At 39.8% G+C, this 21,907-nt stretch overlaps 1 protein-coding gene across 4 annotated transcripts in view; it reads right to left on the bottom strand.

The window, feature by feature from the left end:
• The window catches only part of msraa (methionine sulfoxide reductase Aa), a 312,445-nt gene that overhangs the window by 252,712 nt on the left and 37,826 nt on the right, over positions 1 to 21,907 (bottom strand). The window contains exon 1 of one of the 4 annotated variants that reach the window (XM_073057156.1): positions 8,375 to 8,423. The exons of the other annotated variants lie outside the window; for them this stretch is intronic. Within the exon in view, the coding sequence (XP_072913257.1) occupies positions 8,375 to 8,381 (7 nt within the window). The 5' untranslated portion in view covers positions 8,382 to 8,423. Of the gene's footprint in view, positions 1 to 8,374; positions 8,424 to 21,907 lie in introns of those variants that run through there. 4 annotated transcript variants of the gene reach the window in all.

The following is a 21,907-nucleotide window of genomic DNA, read 5'->3' as shown; positions in this document are numbered from 1 at the left end:
TTTCTCCAGATAATCCAAAAAGATACACCACCTATGCTCCTTGAGGTGGCTTTCCACCATGCCGTCGGGTATCTACTGGGGTACAAATACCACCAGATAAGACCTGCCCAGGCATCATCCCTAATGAAGATGGCAGAGTTTGTCATCAAAACAATCGGTTATAATCGATACCTGTATCTAGCTGGAAGCCTGTGTAGAATTTATTCATCATATACGCTGGGAAAGCACTAGATCCTTTTTTAAATCTGTTTTTGTTTAAAGTTACCCGAGTTAAATGGATTCTGACTCAGTAGAGCTAAACATATGAACTCTTGCTGGTGTCACCACAAGAGAATTCATAGAGAGCAAGAGAAGGAAAAATAATGCCTCCACAAACACACAAAGATCTGCTGCAAGGAAAACAACAATTTCAACTTGGGAAAACCCCGCTGAGAATCTGCAATTAAGCCTTAGCTATTTTATCTCCCAGTTAGCAGAAATGATGGGGCAGACAGAATATGGGAGGCTGTTACCAGAAAATTTAAGGTATGGTCCACAACGTCATGACACAGCTGGAAGGTTGGATTCTGTTCCTGCAAGGTGTTGTTATTAAAAACACCAGGAGCTGAAGCAATCCTGAGTCCCTTTGGGTCTGAGGAATACTCACACTCCTGCCAGTTGGAAATGCTTAAAATACTTTAAAATGCTATTATGGTAAAGTTGTTACATTTATTTCAGGATATTAAATGACAAGTTTTCATGGGGCAGTCAGCCTTCCAATCACAAATAAACCAATTATAATGGAAACAGTTCAGTGGCATAATGTCTGCACTATTACCTTATCTACTCAGTTGTCCCCAAGGGTCTACTTTAAGAAAAGGGATGGAGATTCAGCTATCAGAAAAGGTCAAGAATATTCCATTCTAGAATTCTGAGAATGTTGTTGTCCTCGGCGCCAAACTGTCTACACACTGTGGACTCACTTTCAGCCACTCTACCTTTATTATGCATGATTTTTCATGAATTCTATTGTATTTCTTTATTTTCCTGGAGGTGCCTGTAAGATAATGAATCTCAAGGTTGTATATGGGGTACTGATTGTGTATGATCAGCCATGATCACAGTGAATGGCGGTGCTGGCTAGAAGGGCCAAATGGCCTACTCCTGCACCTACTGTCTATTGTATATGATATACAATACATACCTTAATAATGAATTTATTTTGAACTTTGAATGAATCCAAATTTTAAGCTCTGGCATTGTCAGCTCTATTGAAGTTAAGAAGTTATACAAACCCAGTTCTATATAACTCTGTTAACTCAACACACTCAAGACTTTGGTGGTGCTAGACTGACAGCTTTTAAGACAAGTAGATACTACACCTGGTGATACCACAACGCACTTCTAATTAATTTACTTTTTTTTATGTCACACATCAGTACACTCAGTTTTACAGAGAGCATGAAAATTCCAAGCGAGCATAAGAAGTGGGCCTCAGTAGCCTTGAGGGAGCATGAGAAACAGGACCATGGTGGGTTTCCATGGTGATAAAGGCTAGAGTGAGCTTAAAGAGAGCTTTGGAATCTTATGAAAGACGGCAGAAGTTGTGAAAAATGATTTGTCGAATGTTAACACAAGGAAATCTGCAGATGCTGGAAATTCAAGCAACACAAACAAAATGCTGGTGGAATGCAGCAGACCAGGCAGCATCTATAGGAAGAAGTAAAAGAATGTTGAATGTTAAAGTTGATGTGGTAGAAAGTGAGAAGCAGGAAGACCATAAGACAGAGCAGCAGAATTAGGCCATTCAGTCCATTAATTCTACTCCACCACTCCATCATAGCTGATTTATTATTCCTTCCAACCCTATTCTCCCGCCTTCTTCTTGTAACCTTTAATGCTCCTACTAATGAAAAACCTACCAACCTCTGTTTTAAATATACCCAATGACTTGGCCTCTGTCTGTGGCAATGAATTGTACAAATTCACCACCCCCTGGCTAAAGAAGTTCCTCCTCATCTCTGTCTAAAGGGATTCCTTCTAATCTGAGGCCATGCCCCCTGGTCCTAGACTCCCCAACTACAGGAAAAATCCTCTCCATGCCCATTCCATCTAGATCTTTCAGTATTCAATAGGTTTAATGAGATTCCCCCCCCCCCCATTCTTCTAAACTCCAGTGAGTACAGGCCCAAAGCCACCAAATGCTCCTTATATGTTAATTTTTTCATTCCCAAGGCCATTCTTATGAACTGCCTCTGGACCTTCTCCAATGCCAAAACATCGATTCTCAGATAAGGGGCCCAAAATTGCTCACAATACTCCAAGTGCAGTCTAACCAATGCCTAACATCCTTGCTTTATATTCTAATTCTCTTGAAATGTATGCTAACATTGCATTTGCCTTCCTTACCACCAACTCAACCTGCAAGTTAACCTTTAGGGAATCCTGCACAAGGACTCCAAAATCCCTTTGCATTGCTGATTTCTGAATTTGCTTCCCATTTAGAAAATAGTCTACATCTTTATTTCTTCTACCAAAGTACATGACCATACTCTTTCCTACGTTGTATTCCATCTGCCACTTCTTTGCCCATTCTACTAATCTGCCTAGGTCCTTCTAAAGACTCTCTGCTTCCTCAATTCTACTTGCCCTCCATCTATCTTCCTGTCATCTACAAACTTTAGTGGCCTCATGTGCTTGCTGCACCTTGTCAAAGGCCTTCTGAAAAGCCAAGTAAACAACATCCACTGACTCCTTTGCCTACAAAGAATTCCATCAGATTTGTCAGTCAAGATTTTCCCTTAAGGAAACCATGCTGACATTGGCCTATTTTAACACTGACCTCTAAATACCTGAAAACTCATCTATAATAATGGGCTCCAATATCTTACCGACCATTGAATTCAGGCTAACTGCCTATAATTTCCTATCTTTTGCCTCCCTCCCTTCTTAAAGAGTGGAGTGTCATTTGCAATTTTCCAATCTTCCAGAACCTTTCAATCTACCTCCTTCAGCATCCTGGGAAGTAGTCTACCTTGTGGCTTATTTACCTTTAGACCTTTCAGTTTCCTAAGTACATTCTCCTTAGCAATAGCGACTACACTCACTTCTGTCCCCGACACTCTCCATATTAGCTCCCTTTGAGTCTGACAGGAGGCAAGAACAGAAAAGTTGGCAATGGATAGTCAAAAGTGCTATTAATTATAGACAGCCCTCACATTACCAGGGAGGAGAGAGTTGCATTCTTTAAAAATAGCCCATATCACAAGCTTCCATTATGCAAAGCCATGATCTTTGCACATGCATCAAGGAACACCAGTTGAAAAAAAAGCAATTTATTTTTTTTATATAAATTTTGTCAGAAAATTTTATTGTAGGTCTCAAACTTTTGGTAGTGATTTATGAATTCCGCAACAGTAAATTTCCATGACACAAAGAGTCAAAATGCAAAAGTCACCTACATATTACAGGAGAAGCCAAAGTTCTCAAAAGCCTCATCATTGTGGAACAGTAGATTGGAAGAACTGAAAGTGAATCACCATTTCGCCTGGAAAGACTGTTCATTACCAACCTAGAGATAACTTAAAAATAAATAACAGAGCACCTCATTCCTTTCAGTCTGCTACATAGCACAACATTTTGCTCAACTGTCCAAGACAAAAACAGTAAAAGGAGTTGAATAATCAGATACTGCTTTAATTTGGGCAGTTAATTGGTAGAATCATCTTCAAATGCTTAATTCTACTTCCCCAAATCGTTAGGCTAATTTCTAAAATTCCTACTAATTCAAAAAAACTTACAATTAAAAAAATACTTACAACTTTTCCAGCATGTGCTAATAAAACTCTAAAATACTTATTTTATTTAATATAAAACAAACTTCCTATAGCTCTGTGGCCTGGAATTTCTGTTCCTGTGTAAGTTAATAATTAGATTCTGGTTTGATTCCATATTCCACCCTGCTGAGAAACCAGGCACTGGAATCTTTTAAATTTACTTTCTTACATATAAATTCATATATAAAGCACAAAAAATAAATTTGAAGAGAAAGTTTAGGGTTGTTATATATATTCCTAAAGGTTTATTGAACTGCAATCTAATTAATAAACACCTTGTTCCCTATTAATAAAAGTTATTATTCTTTCTATATATGCAGATTCTATTAATTACAGTTTAGAATGTGCCATTTGACTAGCATACTATATTATTTTATATTAACATTAAGAATCTCTAACGTCTAAGGCTGTTCTGTTGAAGAAGTGCCTAGCTTTGATGAAACTGTATGTGGGATTGCAGCAGGGAAAATTAGAATCATTGGAGCCGGTCTAAAGGAATTCTTGAGGATAGATTTCTGAGCATAAAGCAATGATTCACGACGAAAGATACATTTCTGAATTTTAGTTCTTGTAGAAGAAAAGCAAGGTTAAAAGACACAGCAAAAGTTTGTTCTGCTGTAGGAGCATTAAAGATTAGGGAACCAAAAAAGTCTACCTTCAGGAAGAGAAGTTGAGAACTTGGCTTCACATCTAATACACAAATTATTTTTTTACACCTCAGTATTCCACAAACCACAGCAGAAGTGGTGAAAGAGAAAACATAATGTTAAAAAGTGCCATACAATTAAAAAAAAACAGAAAATAATATATTTTTTAAAAATTAGGTACAACTGCAAAGAGAATAGAATGCCCCGGAGGAGATAACTAGGGAGAAGAAGTTGGGTCTGAAGAAAGGAGCAAACATGCTCAAATTCTCTTTCCAAAACACAGCTACATCGCTACCTCATTATCCTGGTTTGGAGACAATCTTCAAATATCTCCTTCTCAAGATCACTTTTTTCCTCATACATTTTGGATTTGTTTATGAGTGCTAAACAATTAAAGCCCATATCATTCTATTTTTAACTTGGGTCTTCATTCAAATTCTACCATCACTGGAAAGAACTCTGCAAAACAAATACAGTATTTGTAAAATAACAAGCTTAATTTCTACCATCATGTACCAAGTTGCTGGGGAAGCTCTAGTTAAATGAGCATAAGTCACCCAATAGCTCACTGTATCTCATCACCAACTGGCATTCATCATGGAATAAGGAGTAACACCTCTAGGCTAACTACCCAGAAAGCAAGGGCAGAAATCCTCCATCTTTTGGTAAGTAATGCTTAATACCATCGAATCTCTGGCTTGGACACCAGGACTGCTTTTTTGCCTGTCAGAGCCAAGAGCACCTTGACAAGCTAAATTATGTTATGACCCCAGCCCCCTCCTTTGTGAGAATCGCAAGAGCCCTAGTGAAGGGGGGGGGGGGTCAATGACCCAAGAGAGAGAGCAACGTGCTGAAATTGGTCTCAGGAAAACAAGAGAGAAGCCTTAAGGTTTGGAATGTGGTCTGGCCTCTCAGCCAGACAAAAGCCACGGACATGGCCATTGTTTCTTGGAGACACCTTTGTGGAATGGGGACTGGACTACGTGCAAACCCTCAGGGCAACGTGGGCTGGGTGATGGGGGAAAGATTGCCTCACCCCCACCCTGATTGACAGCTACAACCCTGCAAGTCCCGATAAAAGGTGGGCTGCCGAGGCGGCCCCTCAGACGCACCAAGGAGACAGGCTAAGAAGACACGATAGCGCTTCCCGTCGGAGCGGGAAGCCATTTTGAAGGAAGCCACGTGCGTTAGATTCCGGATCGGGAGTCTGTGGCTGAAACCAAAGGAAAAACCGTTTTTAACTAACAACAGGGATTTGCTTCGCAAAGACAACGGGCAAGTGTTCCTTTCTCTCACCAATCCCTCTCTCCAACACGTGAAATGCCAGCGGTTCCCAAACGGAAAAGCCTGCAGATTTATGAGTGACTTTTATATTTCCATTGGACTCAGTATTATCCCCTAGACAACGATAGAGCTTATTTCTGATTGATTATTACTATACCTGTGCTTTAGATTGAGTATTGACGACGTATATGATCTGAATGTTTTGTATTAACCATACGTTTGTGCCCCTTTATAAATAAAAAACATTTGAAAATAGTTCCATCGGACTTCAGCGGACCTATCTATCTTTGCTGGTAAGTCACCCAGTTACAGGGAACGTAACAATTAACTATTGTAAAGAGTGAGCTTTCAAACAAAAAAAACAACAAACACTGCTAGTTTTGCCTCATCTTTGGAACGTATAAATTGTGCACTGTACTAATGTACTATTCAAGCCTACAGCACAATAAAATGAATGTTACTGTAAATCCAATATGCAGAGAGCATATAAAAAAAGGACTAATCGTATTTTATTTAGAAACACAGCATGGTAACAGATCCATCCAGTCCAGCAAGCCTGTGGCACCTAATTACACCCATGTGACCAATTAACCTACTGACTCATTTATCTTTGGAATGTGGGAGGAAACCAGGGAACGGAGAGGAAACCCACACAGTCACAGGGAGAATGTACAAACTCCTTACGGGCAGAATTGAATCCAAGTCGCTGATGCTGTAATAGTAATATGCTGACCACTGCACTACAGTCTCAGATGACTAATCTCAAATTCTACACACTCTGAGGTATTTAGCTGATGGGAAATTTGGACAATGTCATCGACCAGTTTTCTAAAAAAAAATAATTAATGAATAATTTTCATTCAGTAAGAATACTACACAGATGGTGAAACATTTTTCAACAATACACTACACTGGTTATATGCCATTATGCTACTTCAATAAAATAGGACTGTTGCCACTCAGATCCCATAATGCTTTGCCACATTCACTACAAATAGAGTTTAAATTGTCACTGCTATAAATCACCTTATTTAAAAACTATGCATGCACTTTGCTATCAGAGTTATATCAGACTGATGGGAAGAATTAGTATTCAAGAGCCATCAACTTAATAATCTGTTAAATTAGACATACCAATGAAGCTATGAAGTTTATGCTACAAGGACCCAACATCTTGTTAAATCATTTTCACTTACATAAAATATCATAATTTAGATTCATTTCAGTTTCAAAAAAATTATATATTATATACACACTGTATATGTTTTAAACAAGGATCAGAGAAATGGAGGCTAATTCCTACCTGATCCCTTTTATCAAAGATAAGGTTTTACTCCCATTTATCTCCCTCTCATTCACTCTTAAAAGCAAATGGATATACTGTGCACTTATTGACATGTGTGTTGTCATTCTATTGGTGTGGTTTACAAAACAGGTATTTGATGCATGGCAATTATAAAAAGATGAGAATTTACAATAATTAGCCAGAGATTCCCAATTTTGTTTCTGGTCCCCTCTCCACTGCAGTTGTTCTTCGTACTGGAATTCAATCCTTTTCCACTCTGATTATAAACACTGACAAAAACTATTCTATTCATAAAAATGTGCACCTCACCCCTGCTTCTAACTGACAAAATTCTAGTTTAAAAACCTACGACTTCAACCAGACATATTTTCAAAATACATACAAAATCATTTATTTTTGAACCCAATAAAACATATGTCTAAACTGATCAAAAATGCTGTAAAGATATCATTTTCACTAATAATTTTGGATACTATTCATGTTTAAATGATTGACTTACATTAAAACCTCTGGTAGACACATCACTCACTGTGAAGATTTTTAGTTTACATAAGACTCTTTAGTACATAGTTGAATCTCAACAACAAATTTCAAAAGCTTTTTGCATTTATTTTAATCAACTTAAAAGAGCCTGAATACCTTTTTTGAATAATTGACTTAATTAACTCAAGGTCAATAGAATAACCCTTGACGTAACATGATGAGATTAGAACAATAACAGAAATTGAAGTAAAACAGTTTTATTATAATTTACAAATTTGAGTACAGGCCTAAGAGTTCAGGTCTTTATGGAACTCCAGTGAAAAGAGCAACTACATCTTCATCCCAATATCACAGCCACAGCTACTATACAATAAAAACATGCCGGATTTTTGGCACTTTGTCACAAGCTTTTCTTAAGCAAATTAAGTTAAATTCCCATGGAGAAAATACTGAGCACAATGTTCATTTCAAAATTATCTGGTCTTTGTCAAAAGGGAAAATAAAATGTAGAAATTTTTGACATGGATAAACATTCACAATGATTGTTGGGCATCATTCGTTCAATTGTTGCGAGTACATATTGAAGTGCAGACTCCATGTCAAACAACAATCGTTTCTTTACCCTGCCTGTAATAATCCATCGCCATCTTTCCATACAGCTGCTCTGAAACTCGTCCAAGCTGCCTAACCTGCCTCCATGAATGAAATGCAGCCAATAATAAATATAAATAATCGATCAGTATATTAGGCTCACACATTCTCCTACACTTAAAAGTAACAATGAACAGTTTACCAGTTAAAAATGGACAGTCAGGACACAAATTATTGGTCACACTAACCATTCATTCCCCGAGCCTGTGAAAACAAAGTTCAAGATTTCAGTCCTGTAGCAGTAATTTTGCCCCATGCATTTCGCTCCTTAGCAAGGGGGTGGGGGTTTAGAAGAGGGTGGGGGAGGAGGAGAAACAAAACACAGCAAGCAAACAAAAGGAGGCAGTTTCAATTCAGCCGTGCCAAGTATTGCCTGCTTTTCTTTGCACACTCTCAGCATGGCACCCTTCCCAAGCATCTTGGCATCGCTCCAGCCAGTGCCAGTCTGTCTAATCCAGCTCCCAAAAGGTACCATCCTGGATCATTTCGGAAATATACAAGATCAACCGAGCTGCCACCGGATTCTGGCAGAATTCAGCTCTGTTGCTGCCAACTTCCTCACAACCTTCAAATCTTTTTCATACCGATCTGCTGTGCAATGAAATGCCACTGAAAGTTTACTATTAAAAAGAGAGTTCAGAAAAACTAGAGATTACTCATCACAAGTCACTCACTCCTGCCTTCTTTCTTTCCCCCTTTCTCTCACTGGAACTGTCCATATGCGACACAAGCACCACCTGCAGATTGGAGTACTTTGGTGGCCAACCAGTGGGCAGACTTCTTAATACCAGCTTCCGTCTCAATTCTCAAAGCTTCCTGGGTAATTTCAGAATGGCAATCCTTTCATGTTTATTTCATAAAATAACCTATGTACCTTACAGAACTTGCACGCAAGATTGGAATCACTAGCACATTAGTACCCGCACATAGTGTTATTATAACATCTTCCAGCTGCAAAGGTTATAAGTATTCATACAGAAAATTATTTAGCAACCTTGTTACTTAGACTTCACCAGTATATTACAACTTATAAAAGCATCAGTAAAGCAATTTTATTCAAAATAAAATAGATGCATAAATATTAAGTTAAATATTAAACTACAATCAAACAGGTACGTTGGACGTTTGTTAACTGCTGGCTTTCTCAAAATTTCAACTATTTGCTGTTGGCATTTATCAGAGACAACGGGCAAAGTGTACAAACTGAAGTAATCGCTCATTGCAACAGCCCTCATACTATAGTGGGCAGCCACTGTACCTTAAGATGAAAACAGGAATGCCTCAGCCGAATTCCAACTGTCTCATACGATCTCTTTTCCAACTACTTCAAGATATAAATGAGACTTTGCACCCGCTTTCATGGAAGGCCATATCACAGCACAAGGGACAAAGGATTGTTGTAAACTGCTCATGTTCTGAAGCAAAATTTCAACTGCATTCCTTTTCTTGCAACATGTAGGTTTTATCCTTAGCCCTCTGATTTCCATTTCCACCATCTGTGTCAAACAGGAAATTCAACTTCGATGAGGATTAAATGAAAAATTATTTTGGATCAGCCACCCATCATACATCACATGTGAAATTCCTGGGCACAAAAGTTTACACTTAGAGACCACTTACTTGATCATCCTATCTGCATCATCTTCCTCTTGTATCCAAGTATATATAAAAAACACCAGAATGTCACACAATCCTGTTTCAAAGGCTTATCTACCCTTCCCATATAACATGTAATGATCTGTACTATACATGTCTGAGAAAGCTCTCCATGCCATTGTAACTCCTTGCATATAAACATTTCCTCATCTCTCTATCCTCATTCTGTTCACGTGTAATAGAAATTACGTGGAGACAGTGAGCAGTTTCAAGTTCCTGGGTGTCAAGATCTCAGAGTATCTAACTTGGTCCCAACATATCGGTGCAGTTATAAAGAAGGCAAGACAACGGCTATACTTCATTAGTAGTCTGAAGAGATTTGGTATGACAACAAATACACTCAAAAACTTCTATAGATGTACCATGGAGAGCTGTATCACTGTCTGGTACGGGGCGGCTACTGCACAGGACCGAAGGAAGCTGTAAATTCAGTCAGCTCCATCTTGGGTACTAGCCTACAAAGTACCCAGGACATCTTCAAGGCAGTGTCCATTATTAAAGACCTCCAGCACTCAAGGCATGCCCTTTTTTCACTGTTACCATCAGGTAGGAGGTACAGAGCCTGAAGGCACACACTCAGTGATTCATGCACAACTTCTTCCCCTCTGCCATCTGATTCCTAAGGGGACATTGAACCCTCGAACAGTACCTTACTTTTTAAATATTTATTATTTCTGGTTTTTTGCATAATTTTTAATCTATTCTATACACACACACACAAAAATTGATTTACTTTTTTACTTATTATTATTTTTTTTTCCTTCTATATTATGTATTGCACTGAACTGCAGCTGCTAAGTTAACCAATTTCACGACACATGCCGGTGATAATAAACCTGATTCCGATTCTGAAATTTAAAATCTACGTGTTGTTTCCCATCCCATGCCAAGGAAGCCATCTCTCTCCCTTCAATTCTACATCCTGTCAAATTTTAAGAACTTAATCTCTTCTTGGGCTTCCAGCCAAGTATAGGTATCAATTATAACCGATGTTTCGATGACAAACTCCGCCATCTTCATCAGGGCAGAATTTGTCATCGATTATAATCAATACAGGTACCCGGCTGGAAGCCTGAGAAGAGTTTATTCATCATATACACAGGGAAAGCATTTCTTTTAGAATGCAGAAATGAGAGTCTGATAGTGAGATCAGAGCCAACACAGATCCAATTTGTTGAATAATGCCAACGTCAACAAAGGACCTTTGACATGGTAAATTATCGCAAAGGGTATCAAATGAGCAATAACAAAGCTGTGAGACCAACCCCAAAAGAAGCTGTTAGGACAGCTGATCAAAAACTAGAACATGGAGATGAGTTTCAATGAGCATTGTAGAAAGGAGGAAAGAGAGGTAGAGAAGTTCATCCAGGAAATTCCAAAACATAGTTCAGTAGTTGACGACAAAATCATTTGGTCACAGACTGAAATTCTGTTCACTGGTCAGGGTGCACAGGAAGAGTAAAAATGAAAAAATGCAAACATGCTGGATCAGGCTGTTGACACAAGGCTCTTGGTGCAAGGCAAAAAAAGGGGATTGGAAAGAAATCGAAAACTACCGGCAAGGAGCCTGTCATCCAAGTCAGCTTTCAACTCACTCTGTAAAAGTAGGATGAGTAGCTATATGGGTCCTGGCTATAATCCAGCAGTAGCAACCTGGACATTGTCCAGAACTTACTCTGCTCCTTTAATCAAGTTGCAGTACAGCTGCAACAACAGCATCTACCAGTCTACATGAAATACCATTCAGCTGGGAAAATACAGTGTAAACCCAAAACATGAGGTTCTGCAGATGCTGAAATTCAAGAGTTCAATAGTTTCATGTAATGTCAGAGAAATATATGCATCCTGAAACTCTTGTTCTTCGCAGACGTCCACCAGAACAGGAGTGCCCAAAGAATGAGAAACCATTAAACCGTTAGAACTCCAAAGCCCCTCTGCTCCACCCTCCCACGCACAAGCAGCAGCAAAGCAGAGCCACCCACTCCACAAAAAAGCATCAGCAATCTCCTCCCACCAAGTAAGCAATAGTAAAGCCCTCCAATAAAGACCATGATTGCAGTACAACTAAAACTAAGCATTCACCCAACAATTCGACAGCCACAGGCTCTCTCTCTCTCTCTCTCTCTCGAATAAAGGGAAAACGAGATATCCCCTTTCACAGCGAGAGGAGAGACATAACAAAACAACTCACTGATCTATGGCATTAAAAGTTTGTTAAACCTGGAGAATTGGCTACAATCCTTCACCCACCAATGAGGGAGACAGAGATACAGGTGCTGGGGAGGGGGGGGGGGGTTGCCAGGGAGATTACCAGTGGAAAACGTAAAGGGCTGAAGAAGAAAGAATCTGATAGGCAAAGAGAGTGAACAATGGGAGAAAGGGAAAGAGGGGTATCAGAGGAAAGTGATAAGTAGGTGAGGAGATGAGAAGGAGTGAGAGTGGAGCCTGAATAGGGAATAGAAAAAGAGAGATGGGGGTGAAATTACCAGATGTTAGGGAAGTCAATGCTCATGCAGTCAGGTTGGAGTCTACCCAAACAATGTAAATCCAATCCAGTTCATTTCTATCCTATCCAAATTATTTCAATCAGCAACAAATTGATGAAAACGGTAGTCACCAGTGCTCAAAGACAAGAAAATCTGCAGATGCTGTAAATCCAATCAACACACACAAAATGCTGGAGGAACTCAGCAGTGCTGATGAAGGGTCTTGGGCTGAAATGCCAACTGTTTACTCTTTTCCATTGGTGCCACCTGGCCTACTGAATTCCTCCAGCATTTTGTTTGTGTCACCAGTGTTCAGTTTGAACTCTTCCAAAGTCACTCAGCTTCCAACCTTAGTAGAGCATTGGTCCAAACATAAAAAAAAGACCTGAATTGTACAAATCAGGGGGGAGTTATTGCCCATGACATTAGGGAACATTGGACCAACTGTCACACCAAGCAGAACTAGCAAAATGAAAGACACTGGGTAATTGGCAAAAAACTTCCCTTGGCTAGAGTCAGACCTAGCAGAATTTTAAGTTGCTGGTAAACTATCACCTTACGCCTTAAGGCATCACTGCCAAAATCTCTTAGGACAGTACTCCAGACTCAGTGTTTTTAGCTGCTTTAGTGATGATCATGCTTCCAAGATAAGAAACTGGAACATTTCTTGAAAAGCCATTCAACTACATTTATTACAGTTCATTGCATGAAGAAGTATGCACCAAGATATAAACGTGTATATGGCAAGAACTTTAAATGATATGCAATGTCCATTTCGAGCAGGTAAAAGTATAACCACATGCTCTTGACTTCCAATGGAATTTCCACTGCCAAATATCACACCAAAGCCCTGGGAACTTGCCATTGACGAGAAAATTAATTGATCAGAAGCTATCTATTCCTCAGCAAACAACTCAACTTATGACTTTTCCAAAACCTGAGGTTCCCATCTGGTTCAAGCAGGCTTCAATTATACCAGTGCCCAAGAACATGGCCAACTACCTCAATGGAACAACAGGTCAACAGCTGATGCCATTTCATTGGCTTTTTACTCAACCTGGGAACATTTGGACAGCAAAGACGCATACATCAGAATGCTCATGACGTAGGCCTCAATTCTTCCTAATGCAATTGGATACTTGACTTCCTCACTTCTACACCCCAGTCAGTTTGGGTTGGCAACAACATCTCCTCCACAATATCAATCAGCACAGAGGCAGCACAGGCTGTGTGCTTAGCCCCTTTCTCTACTCACTTTGACTGTGACGCTAAACACAGCTCCAAAGTCATATTTAAGTTTGCTGAAGAAACCACTGTCGTTGGACGAATCAAAGGTGGTGACAAATCAGCAAACAGGAGGGAGACTAAAAATCTGGCTGAGTGGTGCCATAACAACAACATCTCACTCAATGTCAGCAAGACCAAGGAGCTGATTATTGACTTCAGGAGGAGGAAACCAGAGATCCATGAGCTAGTCTTCAGAGGATCAGAGATGGAGAGTGTCAGCAACTTTGAACTCCTCTGTGTGATAGTTTCAGAGAATCTGTCTTGGGCTCAGCACGCAAGTACAATTATAAAGAAAGCAAGGCTGTACCTCTACTTCCTTAGAAGTTTGCAAAGATTCAGCATAACATCTAAAACTTTGACAGAATTCTATAGATATGTGCTGGAGAGGACATTGGCTGACTACATCACAGCCTGGTATGGAAACACCAATGCCCTTGAACAGAAAGCCCTACAAAAAGTAATGATACAGTCTGGTCCATCATAGGAAAAGTCCTACCAACCATTGAGCACATCTACAAGTAATGCTGTTGCAGGAATGCAGTATCCATCACTAAGGACTCCCACCAACCAGGCCAAGTTCTTTTCTCGCTGCTGCCATCAGGAAGGAGGTACAGGAGCTGCAGGACCCACACCACCAAGTTCAGGAACCATTATTATCCATCCACCATCAGGCTCTTGAACTAGTGGGGATAACATTTTTCAACTATTCTTGTCTCATCAGTAAACTGTTCCTACAATCTATGGACTCACTTTCAAGGACTTCATCTCATGTTCTTCATACTTATTTTCTTATTTTTTTTAAATTATTATTTATTTTGTATTTGCACTGTTTATGTCTCTGCACATTGGTTGTTTGTCCATTCAGTTGGGTGTAGTCTTTCACTTTTTTTAAAAAAAAAGTATGACAGAGCTAAGGTGAGTGGGAAGACAGATGATTGGGAAATTTTTAAGGAACAACAGAATTTAACTAAAAAGGCAATACGGGGAGAAAAAATGAGGTACGAACGCAAGCTAGCCAGGAATATAAAGGAGGATAGCAAAAGCTTTTTTAGGTATGTGAAGAGAAAGAAGATAGTTAAGAACAATGTTGGGCCCTTGAAGAACGAATTGGGTGAAATTGTTATGGGAAACAGAGAAATGGCAGAAGAATTTAATAAGTACTTTAAATCTGTCTTCACTAGGGAAGACACAAGCAATCTCCCAGATGTATGGATGGGCCAAGGCCATGGGGTAACAGAGGAAATGAAACAGATTGACATTAGGAAGGAAACGGTGATGAGTAGACTGATGGGACTGAAGGCTAACAAATCCCCAGGTCCAGATGGTCTGCATCCTAGGATACTAAAGGAGGTGGCTCTGGAAATTGCGGATGCATTGGTAATCATTTTCCAATGTTCCTTAGATTCAGGATCAGTTCCTGAGGATTGGAGAATGGCTAATGTTATCCCACTTTTTAAGAAAGGAGGGAGGGAGAAAACAGAGAACTATCGTCCTGTCAGCCTAACATCAGTAGTGGGGAAGATGCTAGAGTCCATTATTAAAGATGAAATAGTGGCATATCTAGATAGCAGTGATAGGATTGGGCTGAGCCAGCATGGATTTACCAAGGGCAAATCATGTTTGACTAATCTATTGGAGTTTTTCGAGGATGTAACCAAGAAGTTAGACAAGGGAGATTCAGTGGATGTAGTGTACCTCGATTTTCAGAAGGCATTTGATAAGGTCCCACATAGGAGATTGGTGGGTAAAATCAGAGCTCATGGCATTGGGGGGAAGATATTGACATGGATAGAAAACTGATTGGCAGATAGAAAGCAAAGGGTAGCGGTGAATGGGTGTTTCTCAGAATGGCAGGTGGTGACTAGTGGGGTGCCACAGGGCTCGGTATTGGGACCACAGCTGTTTACAATTTACATCAACGATTTAGATGAAGGCATTGAGAATAACATCAGCAAGTTTGCTGATGATACTAAGCTGGGTAGCAGTGTGACATGTGATGAGGATGTTAGGAGAATTCAGGGTGACTTGGATAGGCTGGGTGAGTGGGCAGATACTTGGCAGATGACGTTTAATGTGAATAAGTGTGAGGTTATCTACTTTGGGAGTAAGAACAGGAAGGCAGATTATTATCTGAACAATGTAGAGTTAGGTAAGGGAGAAATACAAAGAGATCTAGAGTCCTTGTTCATCAGTCACTGAAGGTGAATGAGCAAGTGCAGCAGGCAGTGAAGAAGGCTAATGGAATGTTGGCCTTTATTACAAAGGGAATTGAGTACAAGAGCAAGGAAATCCTTTTGCATTTGTACAGGGCCCTGGTGAGACCACACCTGGAGTATTGTGTACAGTTTTGGTCTCCAGGGTTAAGGAAGGACATCCTGGCTGTAGAGGAAGTGCAGCGTAGATTCACGAGGTTAATTCCTGGGATGTCCGGACTGTCTTACGCAGAGAGGTTAGAGAGACTGGGCTTGTACACGCTGGAATTAAGGAGATTGAGAGGGGATCTGATTGCAACATATAAGATTATTAAGGGATTGGACAAGATAGAGGCAGGAAATATGTTCCAGATGCTGGGAGAGTCCAGTACCAGAGGGCATGGTTTAAGAATAAGGGGTAGGTCATTTAGGACAGAGTTAAGGAAAAACTTCTCCCAGAGAGTTGTGGGGGTGTGGAATGCACTGCCTCAGAAGGCAGTGGAGGCCAGTTCTCTGGATGCTTTCAAGAAGGAGCTAGATAGGTATCTTATGGATAGGGGAATCAAGGGATATGGGGACAAGGCAGGAACCGGGTATTGATAGTAGATGATCAACCATGATCTCAGAATGGCGGTGCAGGCTCGAAGGGCCTACTTCTGCACCTATTGTCTATTGTCACTGATTCTATTATGTTTCAATTCATTAATTTCTGTGCACAATTCTGCTGCATATTCCATTTACAATATCCAAAGAATTAGCCAACCAAGGTAACTTCAACAACTCCCAAGAATACCAAATTTCTTTACCACTGGAGCTACTGATACATTTGGCTTCTAATCACGCACCACTTATGACCTATCTCAAATCTATCAGAAATCAATTCAATATCACAAACTTGCTGATCACTTGATTACAAAAGGTATAGCAAATAAAGACTAAGGGAAAGTGAAAACAGAAGATATTTTTGGTAAACTGAGAGGAACATGGAATAGAAGAATATATCTCAAATTTGTGTTACAGTCAAACTTCCATAGACATATTTTTATCAGTTTTGCTTTTGCAAATCAAATGAAATTATACAAAGACATCCAATTAAAACATATTACGTTACCTTCTTGACATTTTGGTTTTAATTAATTAGATTTAATATTCACACAATTAAGATTTAAAAATCCAGAAGACAGTGAGTATAGGAATAGAATGAGGTTGGAGGATAAATGCGTGGCTGAGGGATTGGAGCAGGAGGCGGGGATTCAGATTTCTGGATCATTGGGACCTCTTTTGAGGCAAGCGTGACCTGTACAAACAGGACGGGTTGCACTTGAATCCCAGTGGGACCAATATCCTGGTGGTTAGGTTTGCTAAGGCTATTGGGAAGAGTTTAAACTAGAATTGCTAGTGGGTGGGAACTGAACTAAAGAGACGGTGGAAAAGCCAGTTGGCTCACAAATAGAGAAAGCTTGTAGACAGTGTGAGAGGCAGGATAGGCAGGTGATAGAGAAGGGACATGCTCAGACCAGTGGTTTGAGATGAGTCTATTTTGATGCAAAGAGTAATGTGAACAAAGCGGATGAGCTTAGAGCGTGGATCAGTACCTGGAGCTATGATGTTTTGGCCATTACAGAGACTTGGATGGCTCAGGGACAGGAATAGTTACTTCATGTGCCAGGCTTAAGATGCTTCAGAAAGGACAGGGAGGGAGGCAAAAGAGGTGGAGGTGTGGTACTGCTGATCAGAGATAGCATCACAGCTGCAGAAAAGGAGGAAATCATGGAGGGATTGTCTAGAGCATATATGTCAAACTCAAGGCCCGCGGGCCAAATCCGGCCCGCGATGGAATTATCTTTGGCCCGCGAGATAATATCTAATTACTATTAAAGCTGGCCCCAGTAATCGAAGCGCCTATGGCGTATGATATGGCTAATGCTGAGTTTATTCAGGTACCAGGTTTTCAGGGGTTTTAGTGTTTATTCGGCAGTCTTCTTCATAAGAAATGGAATTTGTAAAGTGAAACACTTTGTAGTTATAGCAGAGACTGAGACACATGAGAGCAGGCTGAAAAAACGGAGGCAACGAAAGCTGCGTTCGCACGCGTCCGACTGATCCGGCCCGCATGAAGCTGCATTTTGCTCAATCCGGCCCGTGACCTAAAATGAGTTTGACACCCCTGGTTAGAGAGTCTCTGTGGGTGGAAGTTAGGAACAGGAAGGGGTCAATGACTCTACTGGGTATTTTTTATAGACCACCCAATAGTAACAGGGATATCAAGGAGCAGATAGGGAGACAGATTCTGGAAAGGTGTAATAATAACAGGGTTGTTGTGGGGTGGGAGATTTTAATCTCCCAAATATTGATTGGTGTCACACTAGAGCAAGTGGTTTAGATGGGATGGAGTTTGTTAGGTGTGTTCAGGAAGGTTTCTTGACACAATATGTAAATAAACCTACAAGAGGAGAGGCTGTATTTGATCTGGTATTGGGAAATGAACCTAGTCATGTGTCAGATCTCACAGTGGGACAGCATTTTGGAGATAGTGATCACAATTCCATCCCCTTCACAATAGCATTGGAGAGGGATAGGAACAGACAAGTTAGGAGAGTGTTTAATTGGAGTAAGGGGAAATATGAGGCTATCAGGCAGGAACTTGGAACTATAAATTAGGAACAGATGTTCTCAGGGAAACGTACGACAGAAATGTGGCAAATGTCCAGGGGATATGTGCATGGAGTTCTGCATAGCTACGTTCCAATGAGACGGGGAAAGGATGGTAGGGTACAGGAACTGTGGTGTACAAAGACTGTTGTAAATCTAGTCAAGAAGAAAAGCTTCTGAAAGGTTCAAAAAACTAGGTGATGATAGAGATCTAGAAGATTATAAGGCTAGCAGGAAGGAGTTTAAGAATGAAATTAGAAGAGCCAGAAAGGGCATGAGAAGGCCTTGGCAGACAGGATTAAGGAAAACCCCAAGGCATTCTCCAAGTATGTGGAGAGCAAGTGAATAAGACGTGAGAGAATATGACCAATCAAGTGTGACAGTGGAAAAGTGTGTATGGAACTGGAGGAGATGGCAGAGGTACTTAATGAATACTTTGCTTCAGTATTCACTATGGAAAAGGATCTTGGCAATTGTAGGGATAACTTACAGCAGACTGAAAAGCTTGAGCATATAGATATTAAGAAAGAGCATGTGCTGGAGCTTTTGGAAATCATCAAGTTGGGTAAGTCACTGGGACCGGATGAGATGTACCCCAGGTTGCTGTGGGAGGCGAGGAAGGAGATTGCTGAGCCTCTGACGATGATCTTTGCATCATCAATGGGGACAGGAGAGGTTCTGGAGGATTGGAGGGTTGTGGAGGTTGTTCCCTTATTCAAAGAAGGGAGTAGAGAGAGTCCAGGAAATTATAGACCTGTAAGTCTTACTTTAGTGGTTGGTAAGTTGATGGAAAAGATCCTGAGAGGCAGGATTTATGAACATTTGGAGAGACATAATATGATTAGGAATAGTCAGCATGTCTTTGTCAAAGGCAGGTCATGCTTTACGAGCCTGATTGAATTTTTTGAGGAACTGACTAAACACATTGATGAAAGTACAGCAGTAGATGTAGTGTATATGGATTTCAGCAAGGTATTTGATAAGGTACCCTATGCAAAGCTTATTGAGAAAATAAGGAGGCATGGGATCCAAGGGGACATTGCTTTGTGGATCCAGAACTGGCTTGCCCACAGAAGGCAAAGAGTGGTTGTAGAAGGGTCATATTCTGCATGGAGGTCAGTGACCAGTGGTGTGCCTCAGGGATCTGTTCTGGTACTCCTACTCTGAATGATTTTTATAAATTACCTGGATGAGGAAGTAGAGGGATAGGTTAGTAAATTTGCTGATGACACAAAGTTTGGGGGTGTTGAGAATAGTGTGGAGGGCTGTCAGAGGTTACAGCAGGACATTGATAGGATGCAAAAGTGGGCTGAGAAGTGACAGATGAAGTTTAAGCCAGAGAAGTGTGAGGTGGTTCATTGTGGTAGGTTAAATATGATAGCAGAATATAGTATTAACGGTAAGACTCTTGGCAGTGTGGAGGATCAGAGGGATCTTGGGGTCCAAGTCCATAGGACTCTCAAAGCAGCTGCACAGGTTGACTCTGTGGTTAAGAAAACATACGGTGCATTGGCCTTCATCAATCATGGGAGTTTAGGAGCCGAGAGGTAATGTTGCAGCTATATAGGAACCTGGTCAGACCCCACTTGGAATACTGTGCTCAGTTCTGGTCGCCTCACCACAGGAAGGATATAGAAACCATAGAAAGGGTGCAGTGGAGATTTACAAGGATATTGCCTGGATTGGGGAGCATGCCTTATGAGAATAGTTTTTGTGAACTTGGCCTTTTCTCCTTGGAACGACAGGGGATGAGACGTCACCTGATAGAGGTGTACAATATAATGAGAGGCATTGATCATGTGGATAGTCAGAGGCTTTTTCCCAGGGCTGAAATGGCTAACATGAGAAGGCACAGTTTTAAAATGCTTGGAAATTGAGACAGAGGAGATGTCAGGAGTAAGTTTTTTACTCAGAGAGTGGTGAGTGCGTGGAATGGGCTGCCGGTGATAGTGGTGGAGGCAGATATGATAGGGTCTTTTAAGAGACTCCTGGATAGGTACATGGAGCTTAAAAAAGAAGAGGGCTATGGGTAACCCTAGTTAATTTCTAAGGTAAGGACATGTTCAGCACAGCTTTGTGGGCCGAAGGGCCTGTACTGTGCTATAGGCTTTCTATGTTTCTTTCTTTTTCTTTTCAAATCTTTTTATTAATTTTTTAAGAAAAACATAAGAAAAATATTAGTACAAAACATTTGAGAGTACATAATAAATTAATTAACAATCAAATATGTATTAATCAATACACAGAGTCTCTCAAACTCATAGTATAATGTAAAGGAATTAAGAAAAAAAAAAGAAACCCCCCCCCAAAAAAAACCACTAAAAAAAAAACTAAAAAAAAACTAACCAACATGGGCAATCGCATAATGTTAAATACATACAGCAGTGCCAATGACTCCCAACCTCCATCCACACAATTCAGGATAATAACAATAAGGTTCAGGATCAGACCATTTAATTCATATGAAAATGTTGAATAAATGGTCTCCAAGTTTCCTCAAATTTAACTGAAGAGTCAAAAACCACACTTCTAATTTTTTCTAAGCTCAAACAGGAAATAGTTTGAGAAAACCACTGAAATACAGTTGGAGGGTTAATTTCTTTCCAATTCAGTAAAATAGATCTTCTAGCCATTAGTGTAACAAATGCAATCATTCGTTGGGATGAAGCGGATAAACGCTTATTATCTATCATTGGTAGACCAAAAATTGCGGTAAAAGGATGTGGTTGGAGATTAATATTTAAGACTCTTGAAATAATATTAAAAATATCTTTCCAATAGTTTTGTAGACAAGGACAAGACCAAAACATATGGGTCAACGAAGCAATATCAGAATGACATCTATCACAGGTTGGATTAACATAAGAATAAAATCGAGCAAGTTTATCTTTAGACATGTGAGCTCTATGTACAACCTTAAATTGTATTAGAGCATGTTTAGCACAGATAGAGGATGAGTTTACCAATGATAAAATTTTTTCCCATTGCTCAATAGATATAGGGCAATGCAATTCTTCCTGCCATTCCTTCTTAATTTTTTCTGATATATCTGGTTGTACATTCATAATCATATTATAAATGATAGCTACTAAGCCCTTTTGACAAGGATTAAGAGCTAAAATTCTTTCTGTAATGTCCAATGGACATTCTTTCGAAAAAGACTTTAGTTCATTATATAAAAAATTTCTAACTTGTAGATATCTAAAAAAATGGGTTTTAGATAAATTATATTTATTAGATAACTGTTCAAAGGACATAATGTTATCATCCAAAAACAGATCACGAAAACATGTTATACCTTTTGTTTTCCATAAAAGAAAAGCTTGATCTATAGATGATGGTCGGAAAAAGTAGTTAGATATTATAGGACTTGACAGCATAAACTTATTCAAACCAAAAAATTTACGAAATTGAAACCAGATTCATAATGTATACCTGACTATAGGAT

This window comes from Hemitrygon akajei, chromosome 9, assembly GCF_048418815.1.
Source record: "Hemitrygon akajei chromosome 9, sHemAka1.3, whole genome shotgun sequence".
Classification (NCBI taxonomy): domain Eukaryota; kingdom Metazoa; phylum Chordata; class Chondrichthyes; order Myliobatiformes; family Dasyatidae; genus Hemitrygon; species Hemitrygon akajei.
The sequence above is the reverse complement of the archived record's forward strand: the minus strand, read 5'-3'. Positions and strand labels throughout refer to the sequence as shown.